Source organism: Natator depressus, chromosome 6, assembly GCF_965152275.1.
Source record: "Natator depressus isolate rNatDep1 chromosome 6, rNatDep2.hap1, whole genome shotgun sequence".
Lineage (NCBI taxonomy): Eukaryota > Metazoa > Chordata > Testudines > Cheloniidae > Natator > Natator depressus.
This window is the reverse complement of record NC_134239.1, coordinates 11,922,464-11,950,044: the sequence shown is the minus strand read 5'-3', so window position 1 is coordinate 11,950,044 and position 27,581 is coordinate 11,922,464. Positions and strand designations below refer to the sequence as shown.

Here is a 27,581-nt window from a genome sequence, read left to right as displayed (position 1 = left end):
TTAGTATTGGAAAAGGATCAGAAAAAGGCAACAAAAATTATTAGGGGTATGAAACGGCTTCCGTATGAGCAGAGATTAATAAGACTGGGACTTTTCAGCTTGGAAAAGAGACAGCTAAGGGGAGACTGAGGTCTATAAAATCATGACTGGTAGAGAAAGTAGGTAAGGAAGTGTTGTTTACTACTTCTCATAACACAAGAACTAGGGGTCACAAAATCAAATGAATAGGCAGCAGGTTTAAAACAAATAAAAGGAAGTATTTCTTCACACACTGCACAGTCAGCCTGTGGAAGTCCTTGTCAGAGACTGTTGTGAAGGCCAAGACTATAACGGGGTTCAAAAAAGAACCAGATAAATTCATGGAGGATAGGTCCATCAATGGCTATTAGCCAGGATGGGCAGGGATGGTGTCCCTTGCCTCTGTTTGCCAGAAGCTGTGAATGGGAATCCAGGAAATGGATCACTTGATGATTACCTGTTCTGTTCATTCCCTCTGGGGCACCTGGCACTGGCCACTGTCAGAAGCCAGGATACTGGGCTAGATGGACCTTTGGTCTGACCCAGTAGGGCCATTCTTTGGTCTGCACCAACATATAAATGAGTCCCTGTCCCCAAAACTTTAGTAATAAAACTGATTCTTTCCCCCCAAACAGGCTATTCAGGTTCCACACCAGATTTAATCCACAGAATTGAGGTAGGGGAGGCAGAGCTCTGGATCCAGGATGCCGAGGACTCCAGGGAAAGCTCAAGGCCTGAGAGCCCCTCCCAAGGTGAGTCATCGTAACCCAGTCCCTTCTGATTTACATACCTGCTAGTGGAGGGCTCCTTAATGTAGAAGGCAAAGGCCAAGTGAGATCCACTGGCTGGGAGCAGAAGGGGACAAATGGAGACTGGGAATTAGGGGCCAGTGATTATCTGGGAGGGGAATGAACCCCTGGGAGAGCTCCTCACTGGAAGTCTGTCAGTGGAAATGGGGTGTGACTTTCTCAAAGCTTTGTTCTTGTTGAGCCAGGAGATAGGAATTGGGGGGGGGGGGGGGATTCTTTGGCTGGGATAGGCAGGAAGCCAGGCTGGATGGGCACAATGAGCCTGTCTGGCCTTGATATCTGAATCCTGGAAATCTTAGAAACACAGAATTAGAAGGCACCTCAGTAAGTCATCTAGTCCAGTCAGTCCCCTGCACTGAAGCAGGACTAAGTATTATCGAGTCCATGCCTGACATGGTCTTAAAAACTTCCCATGATGGAGATTTCACAACCTCTCCAGGTAATTTGTTCCAGTGCTTAACTACCCTTACAGTTTGGAAGTTTTTCCTAATCTCCAACCTAAATCTCCCTTGCTGCAATTTAAGCCCATTACTTCTTGTCCTGGCCACAGTGGATAAGAACAACAATTTATCACCCTCCTCTTTGTAACAACCTTTTACGTTCTTGAAGACTGTTATCACACCCTTTCTCCTCCCCCCCCCCGCCCCCGGCCGTCTTCCCTTCTCCAGACTAAACAAACCCAATTTTTTTTCAATCTTACCTCATAGGTTATGTTTTCTAGACCTTTAATAATTCTTGTTGCTCTCTTCTGATCCTCTCCAGCTTATCCACATCGTTTCTGAAGTGTGGGGCCCAGAACTGGACACAGTATTCCAGTTGAGGATTCACTTTGTTGACTCACTTAGTTTGTGATCCACTATAACCTCCGATGGTTTTCTGCAGTACTCCTTCCTAGGCAATCATTTCAATTCCGACCATTTCTCCATTTTGTCAAGATCATTTTAAATTCTAGTCCTGTCCTCTAAAGGGCTTGCAACCCCTCCCCAGCTTTGAATCATCCATAAACTTTATGAGTGCACTCTCCATGCCATTGTCTAAATCATTAATGAAGATACGGAATAGAACCGGACCCAGGACAGATCCCTTTGGGATCCCACTCAAGATGCCCTTTCAGCTCATTAGAGAACAATAAGAACCACTCTCTCAATGCAGTTTTCCAAGCAGTTGGGAACCCACCTTACAGTAGCTTTGCCTCAGCTATATTTCTCTAGTTTGTTTATGGGAAGGTCATGTAAGACGGTATCAAAAGCCTCACTAAATTTGAGATGTGACATCTACTGCGTCCATCCAGTCCAAAGCTTGTCACTTGTCAAAGAAGGATATCAGGTTGGTTTGACATAATTTGTTATTGACAAATCCATGCTGACTGTTAGTTATTACTTTATGTCCTTCTAGGTGCTCACAAATAGAATGTTTGATTACTTGCTCCCTTATCTTTCCAGGTACTGAAGTTATGACTGGTCTATAACTCCCTGAGTTGTCCTTATCCCGTTTCTATACCTAGGTACTATATTTGCCCTTTTCCCATCCTCAGGTCTCTCAACCATCCTCCACACATTCTTAGAGATAATCCCTAATGGCTCAGGGATCTCGTCATCCAGTTCCTTAAGTATTCTAGGATGTATTTCATCAGTCCCTGCCAACTTGAAGACCTCTAACTTGTCTAAGTAATTCATAACTATTTTCCTTGCCTATTTTAGGTGCAGATCCTACCCCGTTGACACTGATGTTGACTATGTTAGTCAGCCGATCACAGCTAACTTTTTTGGTGAAAACTGAAACAAAAGAGGCATTTAACTGTTCGGCCATTGCTGCGTTTTCTCTTATTGTCTTTCCCTCCATTTAGTAATGGGCCTAGGCTGTCCTTGTTTTCCTCTGCCTTCCCATGTATTTGTAAAATGCTTTGTTTTTTCCCTTTATATTACTGGCTAGTTTAATTCGCTTTTTTGCCTTGGCCTTTCTAATTTTGTTCCTACATGCTTGTGGGTTTGGTTTTTTGTTTGTTGGTTTTTTTTTAATATTCACCCTTTGTAATATGACCTAGTTTCCACTTTTTGTATGACTCTTTTTTTGAGTTTCCGGTCATTGAAGATCTCCTGGTTAAGCCAGGGAGTCTTACTATCATGCTTCCCATCTTTCATATTCATTGGATATCTGTGACCTACGATGAGACCTAAAAATGATGGGGCCTCAAAGCTGTGACAGAAATGGATCAGAGATGGGGAGGTGATGAACTTGGAAGAGATGTGGGGTGGTGGATGTGATGGGTTGGATCACAGAAACCCCCTTGGGATTGCCAACTGATGTGCCAAGGCTACTTCTGAACCTGTTTTCCCTGCCCTGGCAGCTTGGGACTTCAGTGCCCTGCCTGGTTTGAGCCAGACCCGCTAGCCTGCTGCAAACCCAGACCCAGGTCTTAACCATGCCCCCTAACAGCTGTCGGCTTAAACTGAAAGCAGCTTAAGAAGTGTTCCTGTCTTTAACACTCAGATGCCCAACTCGCAATGGGGCCCAAACCCCAAATAAATCAATTTTACCCTGGATAAAGCTTATACAGTAATCACTTATCACTGTAATGCTCTAAAACTGCTCCGTGTGCCAGGCTGCTACTGCTGGGGGCACAAACGCACATGGGAGCTAGAGGAAATTATCCTGTGTAGCACGACTTGGAGCATCCTGGTGTATGGGCTGGGTATGAGGGAGAGGGGGTGGGATGCCCTTTGTCACATCCCCCTTTCCTCCTGCTCTCTCAGTGGCACAAAATCATTGTCACTTACATTGCTTCAGTGTCAATGCTTAGCACGATCCTCAGCCTTAACATGGTCTGTGACTGTCTGTAGATCAAGGGCCTGCTGGGTGGCAGCCGTTCACCCCTTCCAGCTCAGCAGTGTCACTGATTGGCTTGTGACAGAATACAGACCTGTTTTTCAGGTTACATCACACAAACCCTGAGTGACTGGTCATCCCCTCAAACCTCCCCCCAACCCTCTTGAGGTTTTAGTTTAGTTTTGCACAAAGAGTGAAACAGGCTCAGGGTAAATGACTTCTTTTCAAGGAATTCCTTGAAAAGGACTCACTCCTGCACAGGAATAAGCTACGTTGATGTAAGCAGCTTTATACCGGTCTCAATGTGTCAACGAGGGGATTGTAGATCCTAAACCGGTTTCAAACCAATATCGTTTAAACAGAGCAAATACTGGGGAACAAGAGACGTGCTGTAAAACAGGAGACAGTACAGAACCAGCAACACGTAAATAAACCCCTCTGATGGAAATAAAACCAAAATCAGTGAAAACAAAACCCGGATCCTGTGTGTTAGCACTTAGAGCCCCTCGTTCTGGATGAGGGCCCCGTTGTGCCAGATGCTGCCTGTATCCTGGGCAGGCTACAATTTAAGCATTGAACAAGACCCAAGAGGTGCATGGCGCACGTGGGAGCAGGTGCTAGGTGCTGCACAAACAGCATAGGGTAGAACCACCCTGAGTCAGGCTGCAGATTTGTGTCAGCATTTCCTATCGGAAATTACGGAGCAGTTGTAGTAAATTTAGTAAAAGTCACAGGTCACTAAATTTACTGTGACCGCTCCATGATTTTTCACAAAACCTGCCCTCCTCCTCGCCCTGCCCAGGAACCCTCCAATACTGCAACCCTAACCGCAGGCTGATGCAGAGGCGTTGAGGCAGGCTGGAGAAGATATGAGTGGCAAGTCCATTCACTGAAGTTTGCCCCACCTCCCCCACCATCATGACTGGGGGTGGGGGCAAATCTGAGTGGCACTGTAAGTCCGCAGGCCAGGTCTCAGTACCCAGAGCGAGGCTTTGGGTCCAGCCCTGTGGGACAGGAGCCACCATTGCTGGGTGAGGCACCCATCCAAAAAACAGTCACAGACAAATGGGGAAATCGCTCCATCCTTGAAATTTTTCCTTCCTTGACAAACCTGTAGCCTTAACTATGAGCTAACACTGGGATTGCCTCTGCTCTCTCCAGCAGGGCTCGGGATACTGGGGGGACCGAGGACACCGTCTGAGTGTGGGGAGAGCGCGGCAGGAACGCAGGATCCCACAGCCCACAAAAGGATCCATGCACAGGACGCAGTCCGTCCCCCGAATAAACTCAGCCAGAGACTCCCCATGGGCCGGTGTCCCTATCGCTGCGCTGACTGTGGCAAGAGCTTCAGACAGTCCTCAATCCTGAGAATACACTGGTTTACGCACACTGGGGAGCGGCCGCACCACTGCTCTGACTGCGGGAAGAGCTTTGCACAGAGCTCAAACCTGAGACTACATCAGTGCACGCACACTGGGGAGTGGCCATACCGCTGTGCCAACTGTGGTAAGGGGTTTAGTAGTGCCAACACACTGACGCTGCACCAGCGCACACACACCGGGGAGCGACCGCACCGCTGTGCTGACTGTGGGAAGAGCTTTGCACAGAGCTCAAACCTGAGAACGCACCAGCGCACGCACACTGGGGAGCGACCGCATCACTGTGCTGACTGTGGGAAGAAGTTTTCACGGAGCTCAAACCTGAGAACACACCAGCGCACGCACACCGGGGAGCAGCGGTACTGCTGTGCCAACTGTGGTAAAAAGTTTGGTAGTGCCAACACACTGACACTGCACCAGCGCACGCACACCGGGGAGCGTCCGCACCGCTGTGCTGACTGTGGGAAAAGCTTTGCAGAGAGCTCAAAGCTGAGAATACACCAGCGCACGCACACCGGGGAGCGGCCATACCACTGTGCTCACTGTGGCAAGGGATTTGCACATAGCTCAAACCTGAGAACACACCAGCGCACTCACACCGGGGTGCAGCCACACCACTGTGCTGACTGCGGGAAGAGTTTTGCACGGAGCTCAAACCTGAGCAGACACCAGCGCACGCACACCGGAGAGCGGCCGTACTGCTGCGCTGACTGCGGGAAGGTCTTTGTACAGAGCTCAAGCCTGAGAACACACCAGCGCACGCATCAGGGAGCAGCCGCACCATTGTAATGATTCTAGTAAAAACTTCAACAAAACCAGTGCACTGATCAAGCACCAGTGCACGCACACTGCCAGGGAGGACATTCCGATGCATTGGCTGCAGCAGGAGCTTTGCACGGGCCTCCTCCTTGCTATCACATCGGTTCATTCACAGCCGAGGGCGGCTATACAGCTGTGCTGGCTGGGGCAAGCACTTTGCTAGATTGGTCAACCTCTCAGCACCCGGTCATGCACCCCAATGCCCTTCTGCCACCTGCAGGGCCTCAAGGGCTTCTGGCAGTCAGTGGGCCTGACACAGCTCCAGCAGATGCAGATCAGGACATAGTCCTGTCGCCAGGATGCCCAGCAGAGAGATGGGGGGGAGGGGGACAGGGAAGGGGACTTGGCTTAGCAGTGTGTGGAAGAACAGACAGGTGGAGTGTATTTAGAGCAGATGGTCACAGCCTACTGCATTAGGTGGGATCCAACCCGGTCTCTCTCTTTCCATCCCACACTCACTCACCCTCTCCCCCTCCCCCCGTCTCAATGGGACGAAGCTAGGAACTTCCCCCACACATCTACCTTGGTTCCAGCCAGAGGTTTACTCTTGGATGACATCAGAGGTGGGATTTGCAGTCCTGTCTCAGCATGGATTGGGCTGAGGGGCAGGACAACCTAGTGCAGGGGTGGGCAAACTTTTTGGCCTGAGAGCCACGTCGGGGTGTGAAGCTGTATGGAGGGCTGGGTAGGGAAGGCTGTGCCTCCCTAAACAGCCGGGCCCCCGCCCCTGAGGGCCCCTCTCAGAACCCCCGACCCATCCAACGCCCCCTGCTCCTTGTCCCCTGACCGCCTCCTCCGGGGACTCCAACCCCTATCCAACCCCCGCTGCTCCCTTTCCCCTGACTGCACTGATCCCACCCACACCCCCAGCCACTGACAGGCTCCCCAGGACTCCCATGCCTGTCCACCCCCCCCCGCCGTTCCCCATCCCCTGACCGCCCCCAGAACCTCTGCCCCATCCAACCCCCTCTCTCCCTGACTGCCCCCCCAAACCTCCGCCCCATCCAACCCACCTGCCCCCTTACCATGCTGCTCAGAGCGGCAGGACTAGCAGCCGGACCCCCCGGCCGGAGCCAGCCACGGTGCCCATGCAGCGGCGTTGCTGCGGGGGAAGGGGGGCAGCGGAGGAGGGGCCGGAGACTAGCCTCCCTGGCCGGGAGCTCAAGAGCCGGGCAGGACAGTCTCGCAGGCCAGATGTGGCCCACAGGCTGTAGTTTGCCCACCTCTGACCTAGTGTGTGTGATTGAAAAAAGACTCAGGAACTGCTCATGCCGTCTATTCTAAATAGAAATGTAACAAAGAAGAATTATGTACCTAATCTGTAACAGAAGTCTGTCTAACCCAGTGTTTCTTTCCTATTAAAGAAGCTGATGCATTCACACAGCATGTGGAGAAGCCAGTGTAAACAGTGTAACCAATCAAAATGTTCTTGGGCCCAACTGCCCATGAGGCCTGATGAACTGTGTGACTGGCAGGTGCACAGAGAGAGTTTCCCATTACTCTTGGGGGAATTCTGCGCCTAAAAATTCTCCAAACAAAATTTTAAAACTCTGCATATTCTATTTGTCAAAATAACACAATATAATCACACTGGTTTCAATTATTTTGAGAATTTATTTCAAAATCCCTGTCAGCAAGTATGTCTGTAACAATACAAAAAAGATTCAGTACTTGTGGCACCTTAGAGACCCACAAATTATTTGAGCGTAAGCATAAAGTGAGCTGTAGCCCACGAAAGCTTATGCTCTCATAAATTTGTTAGTCTCTACGGTGCCACAAGTCCTCCTTTTCTTTTTGCGGATACAGACTAACACAGCTGCTACTCTGAAAAAAGATTCTGTTAGTGTGTTTTGACGAATAGATTCTTTACGAGGCATATTAACACAGAACTTTGAGTAAGAATTCATGTAAACTACCATACAGAACCTTATTTCCCACGCCCCTCAGAAGCAGTGCAAAGGCTTGAGGGACTCAGGGGTAATGGAGGAGCTTAGGGAAAGGGAAGTAATTGCCGGGAAGGAACCTGGGAGTGAAGCAGGAGGGTTATTGGATGTCTTCCCCCCAGCCCTTCTGAACCCCAGTCTATGTGACCTTGCAGAAGTCCTGTGTGCCCTGCTCTCTGTCCCACCCCCCATCTTGCATGTTTCCTCACAGGTTGCTGTGAGGAATGCCACTTCTGCTATGGCTGTGAGTTGGCTATCCTCTATTCTGGCACCACAATATCTCCTGGTGGGCAATAGGTGTAACTGCAGTGCCTCTCTGGCAAAATGTATTTTCTGCAGAGGAAAAAAAAATCTGCGGGGGACATGAATTCTGCGCCTGTGCAATGGTGCAGAATTTCCCCAGGCCTATACAGGAGACCACTGTGATCATTCAGCCTGAGCTCCTGTATAACACAGGCCAAAGAACTTCCCTGAGTTAATACCTGTTTGAACTAGAGCAGAGCTTTGATTTTTTTAAAATCTAAACTTGACTTAAAAATTGCCAGAGATGGAGAATCCACCAGGATACTTCGGAAATGATAAATTGTACATGCATGGTTAAAAGTAGGGAAAGAGGTTTGGTTTTATTCTACCATCTGCCTGTTTAGAAGAGCCTGAAGTTGCCATTTCCCCCTCTGACAGTTCACACGGCAAATGAATTCTCTTTTGTAAAATCAACTTATGCACACAGGGGAGGGAAATGGTTGTGGACGTTCTCAGAGGAGAGTCAGACAGCACAATGCCTCTTGCAGGGGAGCAGCCATTGCGCCAGATGTGCAAAGGTGGGCTGAAGGCAGCAGTAGCTGGCTGCAGAGTGTGGGCTTCATCCCCCTAGGGCACCAGCTGCTTTTTTCCTTCCATGAAAATCTGTCTGATGCATTGATGGCTCCACCCCTTACACAATAGCTCCTTGGTTGGATTGACACAGCCCACTCTGACCTGTGCTTTGGGGCTGGAGAAGGAAAACAATGCCTCACAACATATGGAGTTTGGAGGAGGGAGAGTTGTTTGCCTTGGTTTTAGTTGAAATATATTATTCTCTTGAGATAATTTAAAGATGGGGCCTCTGTACATCTTAAAGTGCATTACAAAGCAGCTTAGTGCCTCAATCCCCATTTTACAGATGGGGAAACCAAGGCACAGAGAGCCTCACCCAAGGTAGCAGACCAGACCAGTAGCGAGCTGGGAATGCAACTCTGGTCTCCTGGCTCCCAGCCCATAGCTCAGCCCACTGAACCACACTGCCTTTAAAAACAGCTCTTCAGTGTGTAATGTCTTGCTGTATCTTTGAATGAAAACACTGGGCTTCACACACCCCTTCGTACAGCATGAAAGAGTAACAGCCCCCCACCTCCCAAATGTCAGTGCCAAACTGGGCAAGGAGAGATCTGACCATCCAGAACCCCCCAGCTTTTAATGAGATGAAAGAAGGGGGCAGTTCCACAGTATGTGCTTATTGTATGACTGGTAGGGTTGCCACCGGTCCAGGTTTTGGCTTCTGTGTCCGGGTGCCATTTAGGGTTGCCGGGTTTCTTGTTTTGGGGACCTGGTAACCCTAAATGGTGCCCGAACCTTTTGGTTACAGGACAGGAGAAGGCAGCAGTGCTGAGCAAACGTAAAGGAGCTGAGTATCAGAAGGCAAGGGAAGGAAACGTGGTCTGGTGTTGCAACTAAGACCTGCTGCTTCTGTAAGGAGTTGGACGCCATCCTTGGCAGCGACCCCACCTGCACTGCCAAGAGCCCCATGGATACTTTGGCGGGGCTGGAGGCGGTGGTTGGGGGCTCGAGCCTGAGGACAAAGTCATGGACAAGGAGGTCGAGTTGGAGGATGTTGGGGAGCCCATGGCCGGCTTGTCCAGTGGCATGGCAAGTCAGGAATTCCTCTCCACTCCAGAGGGGTCTAGACAGTCTCAGAAGTCCATTTGTGGCCCACATGACACAGGAAAAGAGAACCATGGAGTTCATTTTGAAGTTCATGATGCTCGGTTATACAAGGTAGAGCTGTTCTTTCCTATGTGTATTGTGGAAGTGGGTGAAGAGATAGAAATGTACAAGACTAGCTGTGTTTGCGTGTGCTTCACATTCCCCAGGGCAGCTAAGCAGTGGGGTGGAACAGTGTGTTAATGCACACTGGGATTTCACGGGAATCCTCCAGAGAGATCTCTAGGAAACTTTGGCAGAGCTACTTTGTTCCTTCCCGCATTGTAGGAAACTTTCCCGCACCACTCGGCAATCACTTGTGAAGGGACCAAAGTGGCACACAGGGACACGGCATAGGGACCAGGTCTGAACCTGCGCGTGCATGCAGGAGATGCACCCTTGTATTCTTGCTTACACTCAGGAGTGAGATATCAGCCTCAATGATCCCCACCTGTGGAAAATGGGGGCAGAATTTACAATATTGTTCCTAGATGTCTTCACTGATCCCTGATCTGCTGAAAACATCACCATGAAAGTAAGCGGTAGGCTGGGTCTCCCAGCATCGCTATGGGCATTTCAACATCCCCGACTGGACTCTTCTGGTCAGGAAAGAAAGTCCCTGCTTGCAGCTTTCTGTACAGGCCAGTGTTCCTGAAGATGCGTGAGTCATGCACTTTTCTGGACTACCCTGGGTTGATGTAAGCGAAACACAGATGATAATTCACAAGTGCCCACAATACCATAGAGAAGTACCCCTTTCTGTTGATGTACTCCATCGCAAGATGGTCCGGGTCCAAAATTGGAATATGCATGCCATCTATCGCTCCACCACAATTAGGGAATACCATTGCTGCAAAAATCATCCAATATTTCATACACATTGCAAAGTGTCACAGTCCTGCCTAGCAAGATGCAATTAATAGCCCTGCACACATGCATTAACGCGGCCCCAGTGATGGACTTTCCCACTCCAAACTGATTCGCAACTGAGCGGTAGCAGGCTGGAGTCACCAGCTTCCACACTGCGATCACCACATGCTTCTCCACCGAGCGGGCAGCTCGCATTTTGGTGTCCTTGTGCCACAAGTCTGGGGTGAGCTCTGCACACGAGTCCATGACGGTGGTTTTCTGCATACAAAAGTTCTGCAGCCACACCTCATTATCCCAGACCTACGTAACAATGCGATCCCACCACTCACTGCTTGTTTCCAGAGCCTAAATGTGACTGTCCACTGTGTAACTGCTCCGTGAAAGCCATAAGTAATCTGGTGTTGTTTCTTTTCATTTGCACACAGCAGGTCAGGCAGCCCTGATTCCTGTTCACTGTGGGAGCTCATGATGTGCATTTGGCCGTTTAAAAGCGCGCTGGCGCAGTTTACTGACTAGGTTAGATCTCAGCGAAACCAATATTCCAATTGTAATTGCTGCTTGCTGTGTGCTCCACAATATCTGTGAGAGTAAGGGGGAGATGTTTATGGTGGGGTGGGAGGTCGAGGCAAATTGCCTGGCCGCCAATTTTGCGCAGCCAGACACCAGTGCGATTAGAAGAGCACAGCAGGGTGCACTGCACATCAGAGAAGGTACCTAGCACATGTTCTTTCTGTACAAGGTCTAATTTTGCCTTTTATACTGAGTGCCTGTCAGGTTGGTGTGACTGCATCACACGCAGCTGGGCAACAGCATTCAGCTTTCAGGCAGCCATGGTAAGCCCTAGGGGCATGCGGGGTTCTGCTTCTTCTGAATTCATTACAATGCTTTTGAACTGAGGTGCTCCCCTTTCCCATGCCAAGCAATGCCTGATGGGTTGGCCATTTAAAAGGAGGGCCTGCGGTCTCTCTGGGATAATACACACACACACACACACACGCACGCACGCACACACAGACACCCCTTTAGGTGACCTCCTGAGGTCCCTTCCAACCCTGATATTCTATGATTCTAGGATTGTGTGGGCGTTCATATTACTCCATAAGGGTTTTGGGGGTGTTGTAATAAATGTAGGAATTTACATGCTAATGTAAATAAAAAGAGTATGATGTAACTAATCCAGTGCTTACTGGACAATTGGGTCCAGGGGAACAAGTACCGCAATAAAGAAGCCCATCTACTCAAATCCGCCCCTGGGTCAGCCTGTTCTTCAACACACCAGCACGCACACTGGGGAGCGGCCACACCGCTGTGCTGACTGCAGGAAGGGCTTTGCACAGTTGGCACACCTGAAAAGACACCAGCTCACACACACTGGGGAACTGCCATACAACTGTACCATCTGTGGCAAGAGTTTTGCAGAGAGCTCAAGCCTGAGAATACACCAGCGCGCACACACTGGGGAGCGGCCGTATCACTGTGCTGACTGCGGCAAGGGCTTTGCACGGGTCACACACCTAGGAATCCACCAGCGCACGCATACGAGGAAGTGGCTGCACCGCTGCACCGACTGTGGCAAGAGTTTTTCACAGAGCTCAACCCTGATAAAACACCAGCGCGCGCACACCGGGCAGGAGCTGCACCACTGCTGACTGTGGCAAGAGCTTTGCGGAGAGCTCAAAGCTGAGAAGACACCAGCGCACACACCGGGGAATGGCCTCACCGCTGCACCGACTGCAGCAAGGACTTTTCCCAGAGCTCAACCCTGAAAACACACGAGCGCACGCACACAGGGGAGCGGCCCTACCACTGTGACGATTGCAAGAAAAGCTTCGGCAATGCCAGTACGCTGACCAGACATCTTCGCGCACACACACCGGGAAGCAGCTGTACCGCTGTGCTGACTGGGGTAAGAAGTTCAGTCGTGGCAACAAGCTAATACCTGGGAATACACCAGCGCATTCACGGCGGGGAGCGGCTGTACAGGTGTGCTGACTGTGGCAAATGCTTTGCTCACTTGGGCAACCTCACCTGGCCCCAGTTGACTCACTAACACCACTCTGCCACCACCAGATCCTGAGGGGCTGCTGGCGGGCCTGGCACAGTGCCAGCAGAATCAGACCAGCGGGTGGTCCTGTCCCCAGGATGCCCAGCAGAGACTGTGTGGAGTTTGGGAATGGGACTTAACTGAGCAGTGTGGGGAAGAGCAGCCAGGTGGGGCAATCTTAGAGTAGGTGGTCACAGCCTTTCCCAGGAACCCTGTGTGTCCCATTCTGTCCATCTCCCCCATACTCCTTGTCTCCACACCTGATCCCACGGGCAGAGCACTGTGATGCATCCTCTGACCCCCTCCCTCTCTGTGGCTGGCTGCTCCCGCCGTAAGCCAGCTGCCCTCTCTTCTGGTGCCATAACAGTCCCCAGGGGGGAAAGGTGTAATTGCAGCGCTGCTCCATCCAAATCAATTATTCTGGGGTGACAAATAACTTGTGGGGCACATGAAGTTTGTGCTTGCGCAGTGGTGCAGAATTCCTCCGTGAGTCTCGCATATGAAGTGACATCACACATGTAATCATTGATGGGTACAGAAAAATCAAGCCCTGGCACAGAGGTGCGTAGAGCTGTTTGTGTTCTTTCCTCAACTGTTCTCTCCTGTTAGCCACGCCCACAGACTACGCAAATGAGTCAAATCCCTGTATATGTCTCTGGGATGAACTACTCTCCAAGGACGGAGCCACCCAGGAGTGGAAAGAGATTTTCCATAGAGATTGTTCGAACTTCGAGATGGAAATTTCTGCTAGGGATGTAAATACAATTTTAAAAGTTAACTGTTTAAACCAGCGGTGTCCAATAGCAATTTGATGCTAGCCGCACTTGTGGTTTGAAATTCGATGCTAGCCACACTTTTGGTTTTGAATGTTTCTTACTCACCACATTATAAAAAAGGATTTAAAAACGTATTACAGACGACCTTTCAAATCATTAACAGGTACTACTAACACAAAATTACTGTAGCCTAGCCACGTTAAGCTGTATATCGAAGCCCGCAACCTGTCTTCCAGTGCTGCTGTCTTCTATACACCAACGCATTGCTCATGCATAGCCTATTGAATTGTGGCTAATTTGCCACATGCGGCTAGTGGTGAACGTATTGGACACTGCTGGTTTAAACAATTAAAATATGGCATTTATGGGCCTGCTCTGGCTGGCTGGTGCTGTTCCGGCTGGGCTCGCTCCAGCTGGCGCGGGGGTTAACGGTTAAGGCGGCTAACTGGTAAGACTATGCTTACCGGTTAACCACTTTACCTTTTACATCCCTAATTTCTGCACACAGCTCAGAGTGCTGATGGAAGGAGCATGGAGTCATGCAAAGCTGGCCAAAGGAGCACAGGGCAGGGAGCCCATGGAAAGTAGCTTGTGGAGGTAGGTTACTGACTGGAGCTGAGGTTCACTCCATGACCCCATAGGTCTGACACCAACTGGGATGGCACAAAGTGTTTTACACGGGGATACTGGAGTTTTCCAAAGTCTCAAGAGGCCTCTGGGATGGAATATACCCCTGTATTCAAACCCTACACACTGCTATAATAATCTTTGTACAAAATATGCCTTACATGATAGGTATCATTTGAAAACTTATAACTTACTGGCCAGTATTATCATAGTGAAATGTATGCAGCAACTTTGTATTAAAAAATTAGGAACAGAAGCTGAAATTGCAACTGAAGTGTGTTGACCAGACATGTCTCGGGAGTGGGTAAAAGTGTTTCTCAAAAACAAAGGAGAAGTTAACACCTCTAGCCGAGCATGAAACCTCTTTCCCACCATGTTCACGTCTTCCCGCTCAGCTGAGAACTTTATTTAGGGGTTGCTTTGAGAAAAGTCTGCATTTCAAAGGGTGATTGAACTATAAAAGAGAGGGGCAGAAACACCTCTTGTTATTTCTCCCTGTTCATCTCTCCTTATCACCTAAAAGGACAAAAAGGAAAAAAAAAAAAAAAAAAAAAAAAAAGCAGCCCTTGGACCTCAGGAACTGATCCTGAACTGGAAACTTGGTCAGCAGTGCTACTGGAATCCTGTTGCAAGGGACTTCACTTTGCACCACGTCTAGTTTGTTCAGTTTAGTACTAGGAAGTGTTTTTATTTTTATTTTTCTTGAGACCATTTCTGACTTTGATGCCTCATCACTTGTACTCACTTGAAATCTACCTTTGTGATTAAATAAATTTGTTTTCTTCTTTAATTAAAATGAAGTGAACTGTGTGGGCAGCTCCATTTGGGGTGGGAAAAATGACTGTATATTGATCCCCCTTAGAGGGGCAATGGACCTATTCTATCAGGACTGTCTAGGAGAAGGCTGGACAATACAGGCCACACATTTCTGGGGGAAATCTGGGACTGCATGTGTATTGGGATCACCCTGCAGTAATAACCAAGGCTGTGAAAGCCAGAGTGTGAGCTGAGCATGGCTGGCAGGCAGCAGCTACACACAGACACCTGGGGTAAGACCGGATGCTGGAGGCTGTTTGTGAGTGGTCCAGGTTGGGAGCTACAGCAGCAAATCATTACTGGGCACCCCAGGTTACAGGGCAGGCGGTGACATGCCCCCCCACCTCTCCTCACTAGTTTGGGTTACACCCTGGATTGTGATAGCCTCATTGTCTCCTTGGATAGTGAGAATGGACACAACTCATATCCTAGTTGGATGTTCCAAGATTCTGCCATGAGTATGGGTCATTTCCTGATTGGCCCAGGCCAGCTTTGCCCAGCAGCGTGACCAGGCTGCACCATCCAACAGAAATGGTATAAAGTGTCCCATGTTGTTCAGCACGTCGCTTCCTCAAGTCAAAATGTCTGTACGAAGGAGACGTGAGTGGGACCAGCATCGCCTGGCCATAGAGGACACCGTCTGCTGGGTAACACCTTTAGTCTGGTTGCTGACAAGCACCCTACTAACTCCCTCCTGTAAAGTCTGATCTTGGGCAACCGCTGAGAAATCCACCCAGAGAACAGGCGTATGGATGTCACAGCACCTTGAGTGAATCGCCTGAATGAACTCCCTCTCCGTCTCTAGAACCAGCCACTGCAACGGTGAAGCTGAGCTAGAGAAGTCACCTCCATGCCAGCTCCAATGGATATGTAAAAAAAAAAAAAAAAAAAAAAGTCATTTTGCTATATATTGGTTAATGAACCATATTTACACACTGGTTAATGAATTGACAGCGTGGTTGTGTTAAGCGAACTGCTTCATACCTGAGTTAACACCCTTTGGGCGCCTAAAATGTCTGATGTGCAGAGGCGACTGGTAACAGCTGGCAGTGGTGAGGGGCACAATGTAAAGGCTCTGGTGGTGTGCTGCAGGTTCAGGGCAGGTACTCAAGCGACAAAGGAGTTTTCATTTCTAGACCTACTTTTGATGTCATTGGGTCGGGTTGCCCCCCGCCGCCCGGGAGGCCCCCTGATATATTGGGGTACCAATGAGCCCACCTATTCCATCAGCCTGGGCTCCCTTACCCTGTCCTGCTGAGCCAGGCCCTCCAGCCTCCTTCAGCACACACAGGTACGGCCACACCCAACTGCAGAGAGACACCGACACTGAAATCAGCACTGCATGGGAAGGCTTCAACTAAGGAATTGCTCAGCACTCAAGAGCACAACCCCTCTGGAGTGTAAACCCAAACTTACATAGTCGTGCACTGCATAGAGAACTATACGACATAAGCTCATGAAATTCGCCTCCGTCCTCAGTGTGGAGGAAGATACGTACAGCTTTTGCCCATCAGTTATAAATTTCAGAAACTGGTTTTAGCAAAAACAAAACCAAGTTTATTAACTACAAAAGATTGATTTTAGTGATTATAAGAGAGAGCAAACAGATCAAAACAGATTACCTATCATCTAAAACAAACATGCAAGATAAACTCAATACGCTAAAGAAACTAGTTATCAGCATCAATTTCTCACAGCATCTTGGGCAGGGATTCAGTGAAAAACAAACACTGATTAGGTCGCTCCCCTGCCTTAAATAGGTTTCACATATGGCCGGAATCCCTTGATTTCCAGTGTGAGTCCATCCCCAGTCAGTGGAAAAGTACTAATTTTAACATGGAGTTCGGTATCTGGCGACGTGATCACATGACCCTGCAGCCACAACTCAAAGTCTGTTTGCTGGGTCCACAGGAAGGCTTTCCAGGAAGGTGGGATATTGGAATCTTAAAAGACCTATTGTTTTTCCTCGTAGCCCATCCAGACTGATTGCATTGTCTGGTGGGCGTTCCCCAGGTGAAAACCCACTTGTAATTGATTCATAATCAGTATTCCTAACTTCAGATACCAAAATGAGACATGGTTACAAATAGGATAATCATATCCAGTAATCATAACCTTTCCAGTGAGACCTCACATAACCCATCTTGCATAAAATACATCTCAGTTATGCTATAATCATGTAATAACAATATTGCTATGAAGAATATGGGGCATAGCGTCACCATCATGTTTTACGAAACTATGTAATAGCAGACAGAGACTGTTCGAAAACAGAGCTACACATGAAGCAGCTCTGGGTTGCACTGATGTACTGTATCAATTTGAAGGACAGAGATATTTGCAAACTAAACCTTTGATATGGTCTTTTGGGGCTCTTGTGATAATATCAGCACCCAATCATTATGTCAGGAATCAGTTCTAATTTAACCATATACAATTATTTCCCCTCTGCATTTGAATCCGCTCTCTCTGCTGGATTTACAAGGAAAGCTTGGCTCTCCTGGGCATCACAAGTATCAGAAATCTCATGCTAACCCTTCTGGGGACTATGACGTCTCTCTCCTGGTATCTATAGGTTCACAGAATGCTGAACATGGGGCATCAGTAGCAAAGCTGGAAACACAGGTATCATGGCAGCAGGGGAGGGGTTTGAAAGAATTTTTGGAACGTTAATTAAAACAGATTTCTGTGCTCAATCTCCTGTGCCCAGCCCAGTGAGCAGGGACGTTCTAGTCACCTATCTGAGGTTGCCTACAATTCCATTTTCTCTTTACAGTTCACTTTTAACTAGAGATGGACCCCAAACTAGGACACAGAATCCAGGCCACTCAGAAACATGAGGAAAGTCAGATCTAGGTGCAGATTTCAACTTCACAGCACAGGTTTCTTTTTATGGTGGCCCATTTCAGAACTCAAATCCCAACACTCTTTTGAAGTGACTTGAGTTTGGATCTGAAGATTAGGAGCTTGAATTTGGATCAAAGCTTCACAACTAACCCACTTGTGCTATTAATGTTACAAAGTTGAATTGTGTGACTTTCCAGTTCTTAATTATTACTCCTTATAATATATTCTAGCATTAAGGCCTAATCCAGCAAGCTCTTAAGCATAAGGTCAATTATAAGCATGTGAGCAGTCCCACTGAAATCAACGGAACTGCTCAAGTGCTTGGATTTAAGTTCATTCATGTACTCTGCTGGATGAGGGTCTTAAGAAAAAATGAAATAAAATATTGTCAGTTTCAGGGGAACTACACTTGTATTCCCCTCATCTTCCCATTGCCCTGGCCCCCACTGCCTCCTCACCCACCTCCCCATTGCCTTGGTCCCACTCCTCCCCCTCCCCCGCCCCCAGGCTCTGGCAATCCCCTCTTACCCCTTCTGTCTTCCCCATGCACATCCCCATCATCCTGGTTCCCTGCTGCGTCCTCCCATCTCCCCAGCTATCCGTTCTGGCCCACGATGCCTCCCCCCGGCTCCCCAGCCATCCCCACATTACCCCTGGCCCGTCCAGCTTCCTGCGGGCTCCCCCCACCCCCAGATTTGCTCAAGCTTCCTTCTGCAGTCAGCCAGCCACATCACCACTGTTCTCACCAGCCTGGATTATCGCAGTGTGACCCCAACACACCCCCAATCCCAGATTTTCCCTCAGAAATGTATGTTCTGTCATGTCCAACCCTCTCCCAGGCAGTCGAGAAACGCTAAACTTGTTATTCCTTTAAAGGGAATAACATACACCAGCTTATTTCCATAAACAAAGTTACTCTGACACTTTATTTAAACACACTGGGTTAGATGAAACCATGAATCAAGTTTATTAACGACAAAGAGAGATTTTAAGTGAGTACAAGCAATGAGGCATAACAGTCAGAAATGGTTACAAGAATAATAAAAATAAAACACTGTCTTGTGCCTACTTGAGCTATATTAGATTAGATTACTGACCAATCAATTTAGGTCAGGACCCCTCCTCTAGAGTCCAATCGCTGTTTCCTTTGTCTTCTCAGATGCAGAGAATGAGATGGGCAGGGGGAGGGAAGAGTGGTGTCTTGGGGTGTTTGCCCCTCCTTTTTATACTTTCTGTTCCTCTTTGGAAAGCATTTGCAGGTAAGACCAAGAGACAGGTGGACTGGTTAAGGAAGGAGACTTCATGGTATTTCTTTGCTAAAATGAAGATCTATTTGTCCCTGCCCTCCTTTTCTTGCCAAAGAATGGCTGCTTGACAGGTAATGACCCATCAGTGGTTCTCAACCTTTCCAGACTACTGTACCCCTTTCAGCAGTCTGATTTGTCACTAGAAAGTGACCCTCTTAAACTGTGTAACGTTAATAGCACAAGTTTCACCTCACTTAAAAACGTTAATATGCCCAAGTTTTACCTCACTTTAAAACGATACGCTTAGAAAATCAGACATAAAAATACAAAAGTGTCCCATCACACTAGTACTGAAAAAATGCTTGTTAGGGGGCTTATTCCTTCACCCACTTACTTCCCTGGTCCTTCTCGCATGAACAGAGAGCAACAATACCCGAAGTCCAAAGGTGCAAACAATTCGATGTTTATTGGGGTGAACTTCCAGCAAGCATGATTCCAGTTTCCTTCCTTAGTATCCTCCTTCCCAGCTCTGACACCACAGAGCCTTACACCTGTGTCCTTGTTCCCATTCCTGCCCTTAGCCAAACATGATTCCAGTTTCCCCATCCCCATTCCCTGTTCCCATTTCCCCCTTTAGCAAAACATGATTCCAATTTCCTTACCCCCATTCCCTGTTTTCATCACCCACACCCACCCACTCACTCACTTCCTCACTGACTACAGATTATATAGTAAAACTTGAGTTCTGCTTAGCTATACCTTAACCAATCATTTTCCTGAAATTTAACTCACCAATCCTAACATATTGTAGCATGATTATGTAACCAATTATATCCCACCACCTTAATTAGTTTACACCCAGCAAAATTAATAATACAGCAGACAGGAACAATCACAGAACCAGACAGAGATTATACAGACAAACAATAGCAAAGTAGGAACTATAATGACAAAACAATACAGAAGTGAGGATTTCACATCCCAGCTATTGATAAGTGAGTTCTTGCCGGACAGGATGCTATCAAACTAAGTTTCCTTTTACATTTTCTAGGCACTTCCCTTTCTCTGGAGGTGATAGGAATACAATCCTGTCCTGATAGTGCCTAACAGCCCAATAGCACCTTCTTTCAGTGTGACTGGTTTGGAATGTGAGGATGTGACTGTTCACTTCCCAGCTTATGGCTGCCTCTGCTGCTTAGCCAAAGGCCTTAGCCTAAGCACAGGGCCTCAGACTGTCACAGTAAGAGAAGGCCCTTACACCAGCAGACAGTGATTTTGATTCTTTCTTTTATACCTCTAGAACTAGCCAAGTGATAAGAATACACCTAAATTCTTAAAGTACAGGCCTTTGCAGACAGGCCTGAATATCTTTATCCTAACAATGCTTATTTTCTCATTTTTACCACATAATGATAAAATAAATCAACTTCAGTATATATATTGTACTTATATTTCAGTGTATTATAGAGCGGTATAAACTAGTCATTGTCAGTATGAAAGTTTAGTTTGTACTGACTTTGCAAGTGCTTTTTATGTAGCCTGTTGTAAAACTAGACCACTATCTAGAGGAGATGGTGTACCCCCTCAGCATACTGTACTAATAGACTGTACAGGAGTGTAACAACATATTCAGGAAACAGAAGGGTGCAGCTGCAGACTTGGGAGTCCCGCAGTCATGGGCGCTGGCATCCGTGGTGGGTTCTAGACCAGACGTACGGGCATTAGGAAGCACGGACACAGTAGTCCAGCTGCCTGGTCAGCTGGCATCACGGGAGGCTAGTAACCCCAATACCAGAGCCATGGGGGAGGCAGCAAAGAGGGACGGGACCCTTCTGCCTCTTTCCAAGGGGAGGTGAGGACCTCTCTCGGCTGGAGAGGGCTCTCACCAAGGTGGGATACAATCCCTGGGGTTCCATGATGGAGCTTCAGAGAAGTGTGCATTCTTGGCAGGATTCGTTGCACCTATAAACCGAGTATGAAAAGCAGAATGGTAAAAACCTAGCGGCAGCTGTGGGATCAATTTGGACTGCAGCAACTATGTGGTTGTGATGGGTGCACCCCATGAGGCTTTAAGGGGATATGATTATAAATGATTTATGACATAAGTGGAATATGTTTTATGCTACATATGCCATGTAACATATCTCTGTAAAGGTTTTGATCTACTGAATATATTCATCCTATTTGTATGCATGTGTCATTTTTGTGTTCAAAGTTATGAATACTGGCTATGTACTTGGTTAATTTTAAATAGCCTCAGTGAAGCAGTTGGTCAGCTGCCTAAGCAAAGACTATTCTCAGTAAGTGCTCAATCAAGAACCAATTAAGCCAACAATGAACTTGGAGACACCAATCCACATCTGAGCTTTCCCAGGAATGTGGCTTGGCTGGTAAGGAACTCAATCTTGCAGGGACATGTGACTCCAAAACTCCATTTTGCAACTGGATTCTACATCGGTCCTGCTTTGAGCAGAGGGTTGGACTAGATGACCTCCTGAGGTCCCTTCCAACCCTGACATTCTATGATTCTATGATGGGGGAAGGAGGGGTGTCCACCCACAGGAGAAAGTCTATTTAAACCCCTGGGAGACCCCTCCATTTTGTCTTCAGCTGGCTTAAGGGATAGCCTCTCCACCCCCAAGGATACCTGAAAGAAACTGGAACAAGGGACAATAACTATAGGGGGTGTAAGTGACTGCTAGACGCATGCTAGAAGGAGTCTAGTCTGTACAAGGAAGCTTACTGGCAAGGTTTTTATCTGTATTCAGTTTTTATCACTGTATTAGAAATAGATTTGCATGTTTTGTTTTATTTTATTTGGTAATTCACTTTGTTCTGTCGGTTACTACTTGGAACCACTTAAATCCTACTTTCTGTGCTTATTAAAATCACTTTTTACTTCTTAATTAACCTGGAGTCATCTTAGTACCAGGAGGCAAACAGCTGTGCATATCTCTCTATCAGTGTTATAGAGGGCGAACAATCTATGAGTTTTCCCTGTTTAAGCTTTATACAAGGTAAAACGGATTTATTTAGGGTTTGGACCCCATTGGGAGTTGGGTATCTGAGTATCAAAGGCAGGAACACTTCTCAACTGGCTTTCATTTAAGCCTGCAGCTTTGAGGCACGTGTTTCAGGCCCTGGGTCTGTGTTGGCGCAGACTGGCATGTGTGGCTCAGTAAGACAGGATGCTGACATCCTAAGCTGGCGGAGAAAGCAGGGGCAGAAGTAGTCTTGGCACATCAGGTGGCAGCCCCAAAGGGGGTTCTGTGATACCAACCCCTCACAATAATCACAGTAGTTTCAATTATTTTGATAATTTATTTCAAGCCACCTATTAGCATCTATGTTCGTAACAATACAAACAAAAAAAGATTGAGAAAGTGATTTTTCACAAATAGATTCGTTACTAGACCTTTTAACAGAGAACTTTGAGTAATAATTCATTTAAACTACAATATAGAAATGTATTTCCCGCACCCCTCAGAAGCAGTGCAAAGGCTTGGGAGAGCCAGGGGTAATGAAGGAGCTGAGGGAGAGGGAAGTAATTACTGGGAAGGAGCCTGGAGTGAACTTTGAGAGTTGTTGGGTGTGGGTGGGAGAAGTATGGAAGAGGGGGATTTGGGGGGAGAGGGGAAGAGTGAGTGATTGACAGAGAGTTGCAGAGCCTCCCATATGGAACCCTGGCTCACCCTTGGCCTCTCCCATTGAGTAAGGCACATCTGCCCTCTCTCCCCATGTGTCCCTGCATCCCCCCATCCTTGTGTGTCCCTGCCCCCCCTTCCACTCCTATGTGTCCCTGCATCCCCACTTGCATTCCACCCCTGGATCACTGTTACCTCACTAGCTCCAGTGAGACCCCAGGAGCCCTGTATGCTCCATTCTGTCCATCTCCCCCATATTCCTTGCCTCCACACCTGACCCCACCGTGAAGGATCCTCTGACCCCCTCCCCCTCAGTGGCTGGCTGCTCCAGCCATAAGCCAGCTGCCCTCTCTTCTGGTGCCACAGGAGTCCCTAGTAGGAAAAAGGTGTAATTGCAGAATAAAATCAATTATTTTGGAGTGAAAAATAATATGTGGAGCACATGAATTTTGTGCTTGCGCAGTGGTGCAGAATTCCTCCGTGAGTATCACATATGAAGTGACATCACACATGTAATCATTGACGGGTACGGCAAAATCAAGCCCTGGCACAGAGGTGCGTAGAGCTGTTCGTGTTCTTTCCTCAACTGTTCTCTCCTGTTAGCCATGCCCACAGAGTACGCAAATGAGTCAAATCCCTGTATATGTCTCTGGGATGAACTACTGTCCAAGGACGGAGCCATCCAGGAGGGGAAAGAGACTTTCCATACAGATTGTTCGAACTTCTAGATGGAAATTTCTGCTAGGGATGTAAATACTGTTTTAAAAGTTAACCGTTTAAACAAGTAAAATATGTCATTTAAACGGTTAACCATTTAAGCGGCAGCGCCATCTAAGAGAAATGGTATAAAATGTCCTATGTTGTTCAGTACGTTGCTTCCTCAAGTCAAAATGTCTGCATGAAGGAGATGTGAGTGGACCAGCATCAGGGAGAACACCACCTGCTGGGTAACAACTTGAGTTGGTTGCTGACAAGCACCCTATTAACTCTGTCTGTTCTAGTCCAGTCTTGGGCAACCACTGAGAAATCCATGCAGAGAACAGGCGTCTGGCTGTCACAGCACCTTGAGTGAAAAACCTGAATGAACTCCCTCTCCATCTCTAGAACCAGTCACTGCAACGGTGAAGCTGAGCTAGAGAAGTCACGTCCATGCCAGCTCCAATGGATATGTAGAAAAAAATCATTTTGCATATTTACATATTGGTTAATGAACCATATTTACATACTGGAAAATAAACTGACAACATGGTTGTTTCAGAGTAACAGCCGTGTTAGTCTGTATTCGTAAAAAGAAAAAAGAAAAGGAGTACTTGTGGCACCTTAGAGACTAACCAGTTTATTTGAGCATGAGCTTTCGTGAGCTACAGCTCACTTCATCGGATGCATAGCATATTGTGGAAACTGCAGAAGACATTATATACACACAGAGACCATGAAACAAAACTTCCTCCCACCCCACTGTCCTGCTCGTAACAGCTTATCTAAAGTGATCATCAAGGAGGGCCATTTCCAGCACAAATCCAGGTTTTCTCACCCCCCCCCCCCACAGACACACATACAAACTCACTCTCCTGTTGGTAATAGCCCATCCCTCTTTGAAACCTCTCTTTATAATGCGCATGATAATCAAGGTGGGTCATTTCCAGCACTAATCCAGGTTTTCTCACCACCACCACCCCCCCCCACACACACACCCCCCTCCAAAAACCACACACACAAACTCACTCTCCTGCTGGCAATAGCTCATCTTACAATGTGCACAGCAACATGGTTGTGTTAAGCTAACTGCTTCGTATGTGAATTAACATCCTCTGGGCGACTAAAATGTATGAGGCGCAGAGGCGACTGGCAGGGCCGTGCCTAGCTATTCTGGGGCCCTACACAGCCCGCTCACAGGGCGGGGTGTGTGGGGACCCAGGTCTCCATGATGTGGGGGGACAGCTGGCTTGGAAGTCAGGGGGGGAACATTAGAATCTTAAAAGACCTATTGGTTTTCCTAGGAGCCCATCCATAGAACTATAGAATATCAGGGTTGGAAGAGACCTCAGGAGGTCATCTAGTCCAACCTCCTGCTCAAAGCAGGACCAATCCCCAACTAAATCATCCCAGCCAGGGCTTTGTCAAGCCTGACCTTAAAAACCTCTAAGGAAGGAGATTCCACCACCTCCCTAAGTAACCCATTCCAGTGCTTCCCCACCCTCCTAGTGAAAAAGTTTTTCCTAATATCCAACCTAACCTCCCGCACTGCAACTTGAGACCGTTAATCCTTGTACTCTCATCTGCTACCACTGAGAACAGTCTAGATCCATCCTCTTTGGAACCCCCTTTCAGCTAGTTAAAAGCAGCTATCAAATTCCGACTCATTCTTCTCTTCTGCAGACTAAACAATCCCAGTTCCCTCAGCCTCTCCTCCAGCCCCCTAATCATTTTTGTTGCCCTCCGCTGGACTCTTTCCAATTTATCCACATCCTTCTTGCGGTGCGGAGCCCAAAACTGGACAAAATACTCCAGATGAGACCTCACCAATGCCGAATAGAGGGGAATGATCACGTCCCTCGATCTGCTGGAAATGCCCCTATTTATACAACCCCAAATGCCGTTAGCCTTCTTAGCAACAAGGGCACACTGTTGACTCGTATCCAGCTTCTCGTCCATTGTAACCCCTAGGTCCTTTTCTGCAGAATTGCTGCCTAACTATTCGGTCCCTCGTCTGTAGCAGCGCATGGGATTCTTCCGTCCTAAGTGCAGGACTCTGCACTTATCCTTGTTGAACCTCATCAGATTTCTTTTGGCCCAATCCTCTAATTTGTCTAGGGCCCTCTGTATCCCATCCCTACCCTCCAGGGTATCCACCACCCCTCCCAATTTAGTGTCATCTGCAAACTTGCTGAGGGTGCAATCCACGCCCTCCTCCAGATCATTAATGAAGATATTGAACAAAACCGGCCCCAGGACCGACCCTTGGGGCACTCCGCTCGATATCGGTTGCCAGCTAGACATGGATCCATTGATCACTACCCGTTGAGCCTGACAATCTAGTCAGCTTTCTAGCCACCTTATAGTCCATTCATCCAGCCCATACTTCTTTAACTTGCTGGCAAGAATACTGTGGGAGACTGTATCAAGTTATCTTGTCACAGAAGGCAATTAGGTTAGTCAGGCATAACTTGCCTTTGGTGAATCCATGCTGACTGTTCCTGATCACTTTCCTCTCCTTTAAGTGCTTCAGAATTGATGAAACCATGAATGAAGTTTATTAATGACAAAGAGAGATTTTAAGTGAGTACAGCAATGAGGCATAACAGTCAAAAATGGTTACAAGAATAATAAAAATAAAATGCTGTCTAGTGCCTACTTGAACTATGTTAGATTAGATTACTGACCAAACAAATGAGGCCTCCGCTCTGATCCAGTCTGACTTAAGTCACAGGGAATAGCCAGTGGTTCTCAACCTTTCCGGACTACTGTACCCCTTTCAGCAGTGTGATTTCTTTTGCGTATGCCAAAGTTTCACCTCAATTAAAAACCACTTGCTTACGAAATCAGACATAAAAATACAAAAGTCTCCCAGCACACTAGTACTGACAAAATGCTTACTTCCTCATTTTTATCATGTAATTATGAATCTACTGCAATATAAATATTGTACTTGTATTTCAGTGTATAGTATATAGAGTGGTATAAACAAGTCATTGTCAGTATGAAAGTTTAGTTTGTACTGACTTTGCGAGTGCTTTTTGTAACCTGTTGTAAAACTAGGCCACTCTCTAGATGAGATGGTGTACTGCCTGGTGTACCCCCTCAGCATACCCCCAGGGGTATCTGTACCCCTGGTTGAGAACCATTGACCTCAGTGATTTGCTCAAGGTCAGAGAGGGACCAAGTGGCAGAACTAGGAATAGAAACCACGAGTCCTGTAGTCCAGCCCAGCACCATAACTACAAGCCGAGCCTCTCTCCTTCATTCAAGGCTGAGAACGCCCCCTGTTAAGAGTTTGAATATATTTGTATCTTGTAATTTTATAGTGTTTTTAATGAGGTTTTATAATGTTATCCCCTCATAATCACTAAAATCGTGATTATCCAATATGGAGTCAGACATTTAATATGGCATCTCTTTGCCACAAGCAACAAGACTCCATCTTGTTTCAGCTGGGGGGTGGTGGTTTTGCACCCTTTTTGAACTTTGGCGGGAAAGGGCAGCTAACAGGCCACTCTGAACTGGTTCTGTAACTGACAGTTTACCTCAGGTCTTCCCGTCACAGAACCGTTAAAAGGAACTGCGTGACGTCACCACAATGCTGTCTGTCACAGAGGCAGCCGATCGCAGTGGCGTTAGCACGGTCCTCAGATCACGAGTCAGCAAATCCTGAAAGACAGCTCATCCTCATCCATCCCATCCACGTACCTGCCGCATCCAGGGTGACACCTGTAACACCTTGGCAAGGTCGGGCCTGAGCCAGAGAATTCAAAAAGGCTGCAGCCCATGAGCCCGGCTGACAGGACGCAGCTACGAACCTTCCCTTGATGGCCACCTCAGTGGATGCTTTCGTCAAGACCATGCTCTGGCACTGCTCAGTGATGTTTGCCAGGTTGGTGTTGAAATCAAGGTTGGGTCCCCCTGCTGCAGTGCACAGAGATGGAGCGTCACAAGGAAGATACAGCTGGGACCCCACTCGAGGGCAATGCTGACTCCGAGCCCCCTCTGCTTCAACCCACCACGATCTACTCCCCTCCCAGAGCCTGGGATAGAATCAAGGTGTCCTGACACTGAGCCCTCTGCTATAACCCACCATCCCCTTGCAGAGCGGAGATGGGACCCCGGAGTCCTGAGGCCCCTGGTGACCCTCCCTGCCCCAAACTACCTGTTCCAGGGCCCTTCACCTCTTCAGCCATCGTTAGCTGTTATCTGGGAAGCTGGCAGGGCTCTGCAGCACTCCCTCTGGCTGGGGTTGTGT

General features: G+C 47.8%; 2 protein-coding genes across 2 annotated transcripts in view; both read left to right on the top strand.

Moving 5' to 3' along the window:
* Positions 1 to 700: 700 nt before the first annotated feature.
* Positions 701 to 5,958, top strand: LOC141988628 (uncharacterized). The gene is made up of 2 exons (XM_074954471.1): positions 701 to 770; positions 4,815 to 5,958. Exon 2 carries the CDS (start codon positions 4,958 to 4,960, stop codon positions 5,819 to 5,821), a length of 864 nt encoding a protein of 287 aa, XP_074810572.1. The 5' UTR covers positions 701 to 770; positions 4,815 to 4,957; the 3' UTR covers positions 5,822 to 5,958.
* A 3,808-nt stretch (positions 5,959 to 9,766) lies between these two features.
* The window catches only part of LOC141989695 (zinc finger protein 92 homolog), a 30,082-nt gene continuing 12,267 nt past the window's right edge, over positions 9,767 to 27,581 (top strand). Inside the window, exon 1 of the mRNA XM_074956630.1 lies at positions 9,767 to 9,828. Within this exon, the coding sequence (XP_074812731.1) occupies positions 9,767 to 9,828 (62 nt within the window). The remainder of the gene's footprint in view (positions 9,829 to 27,581) is intronic.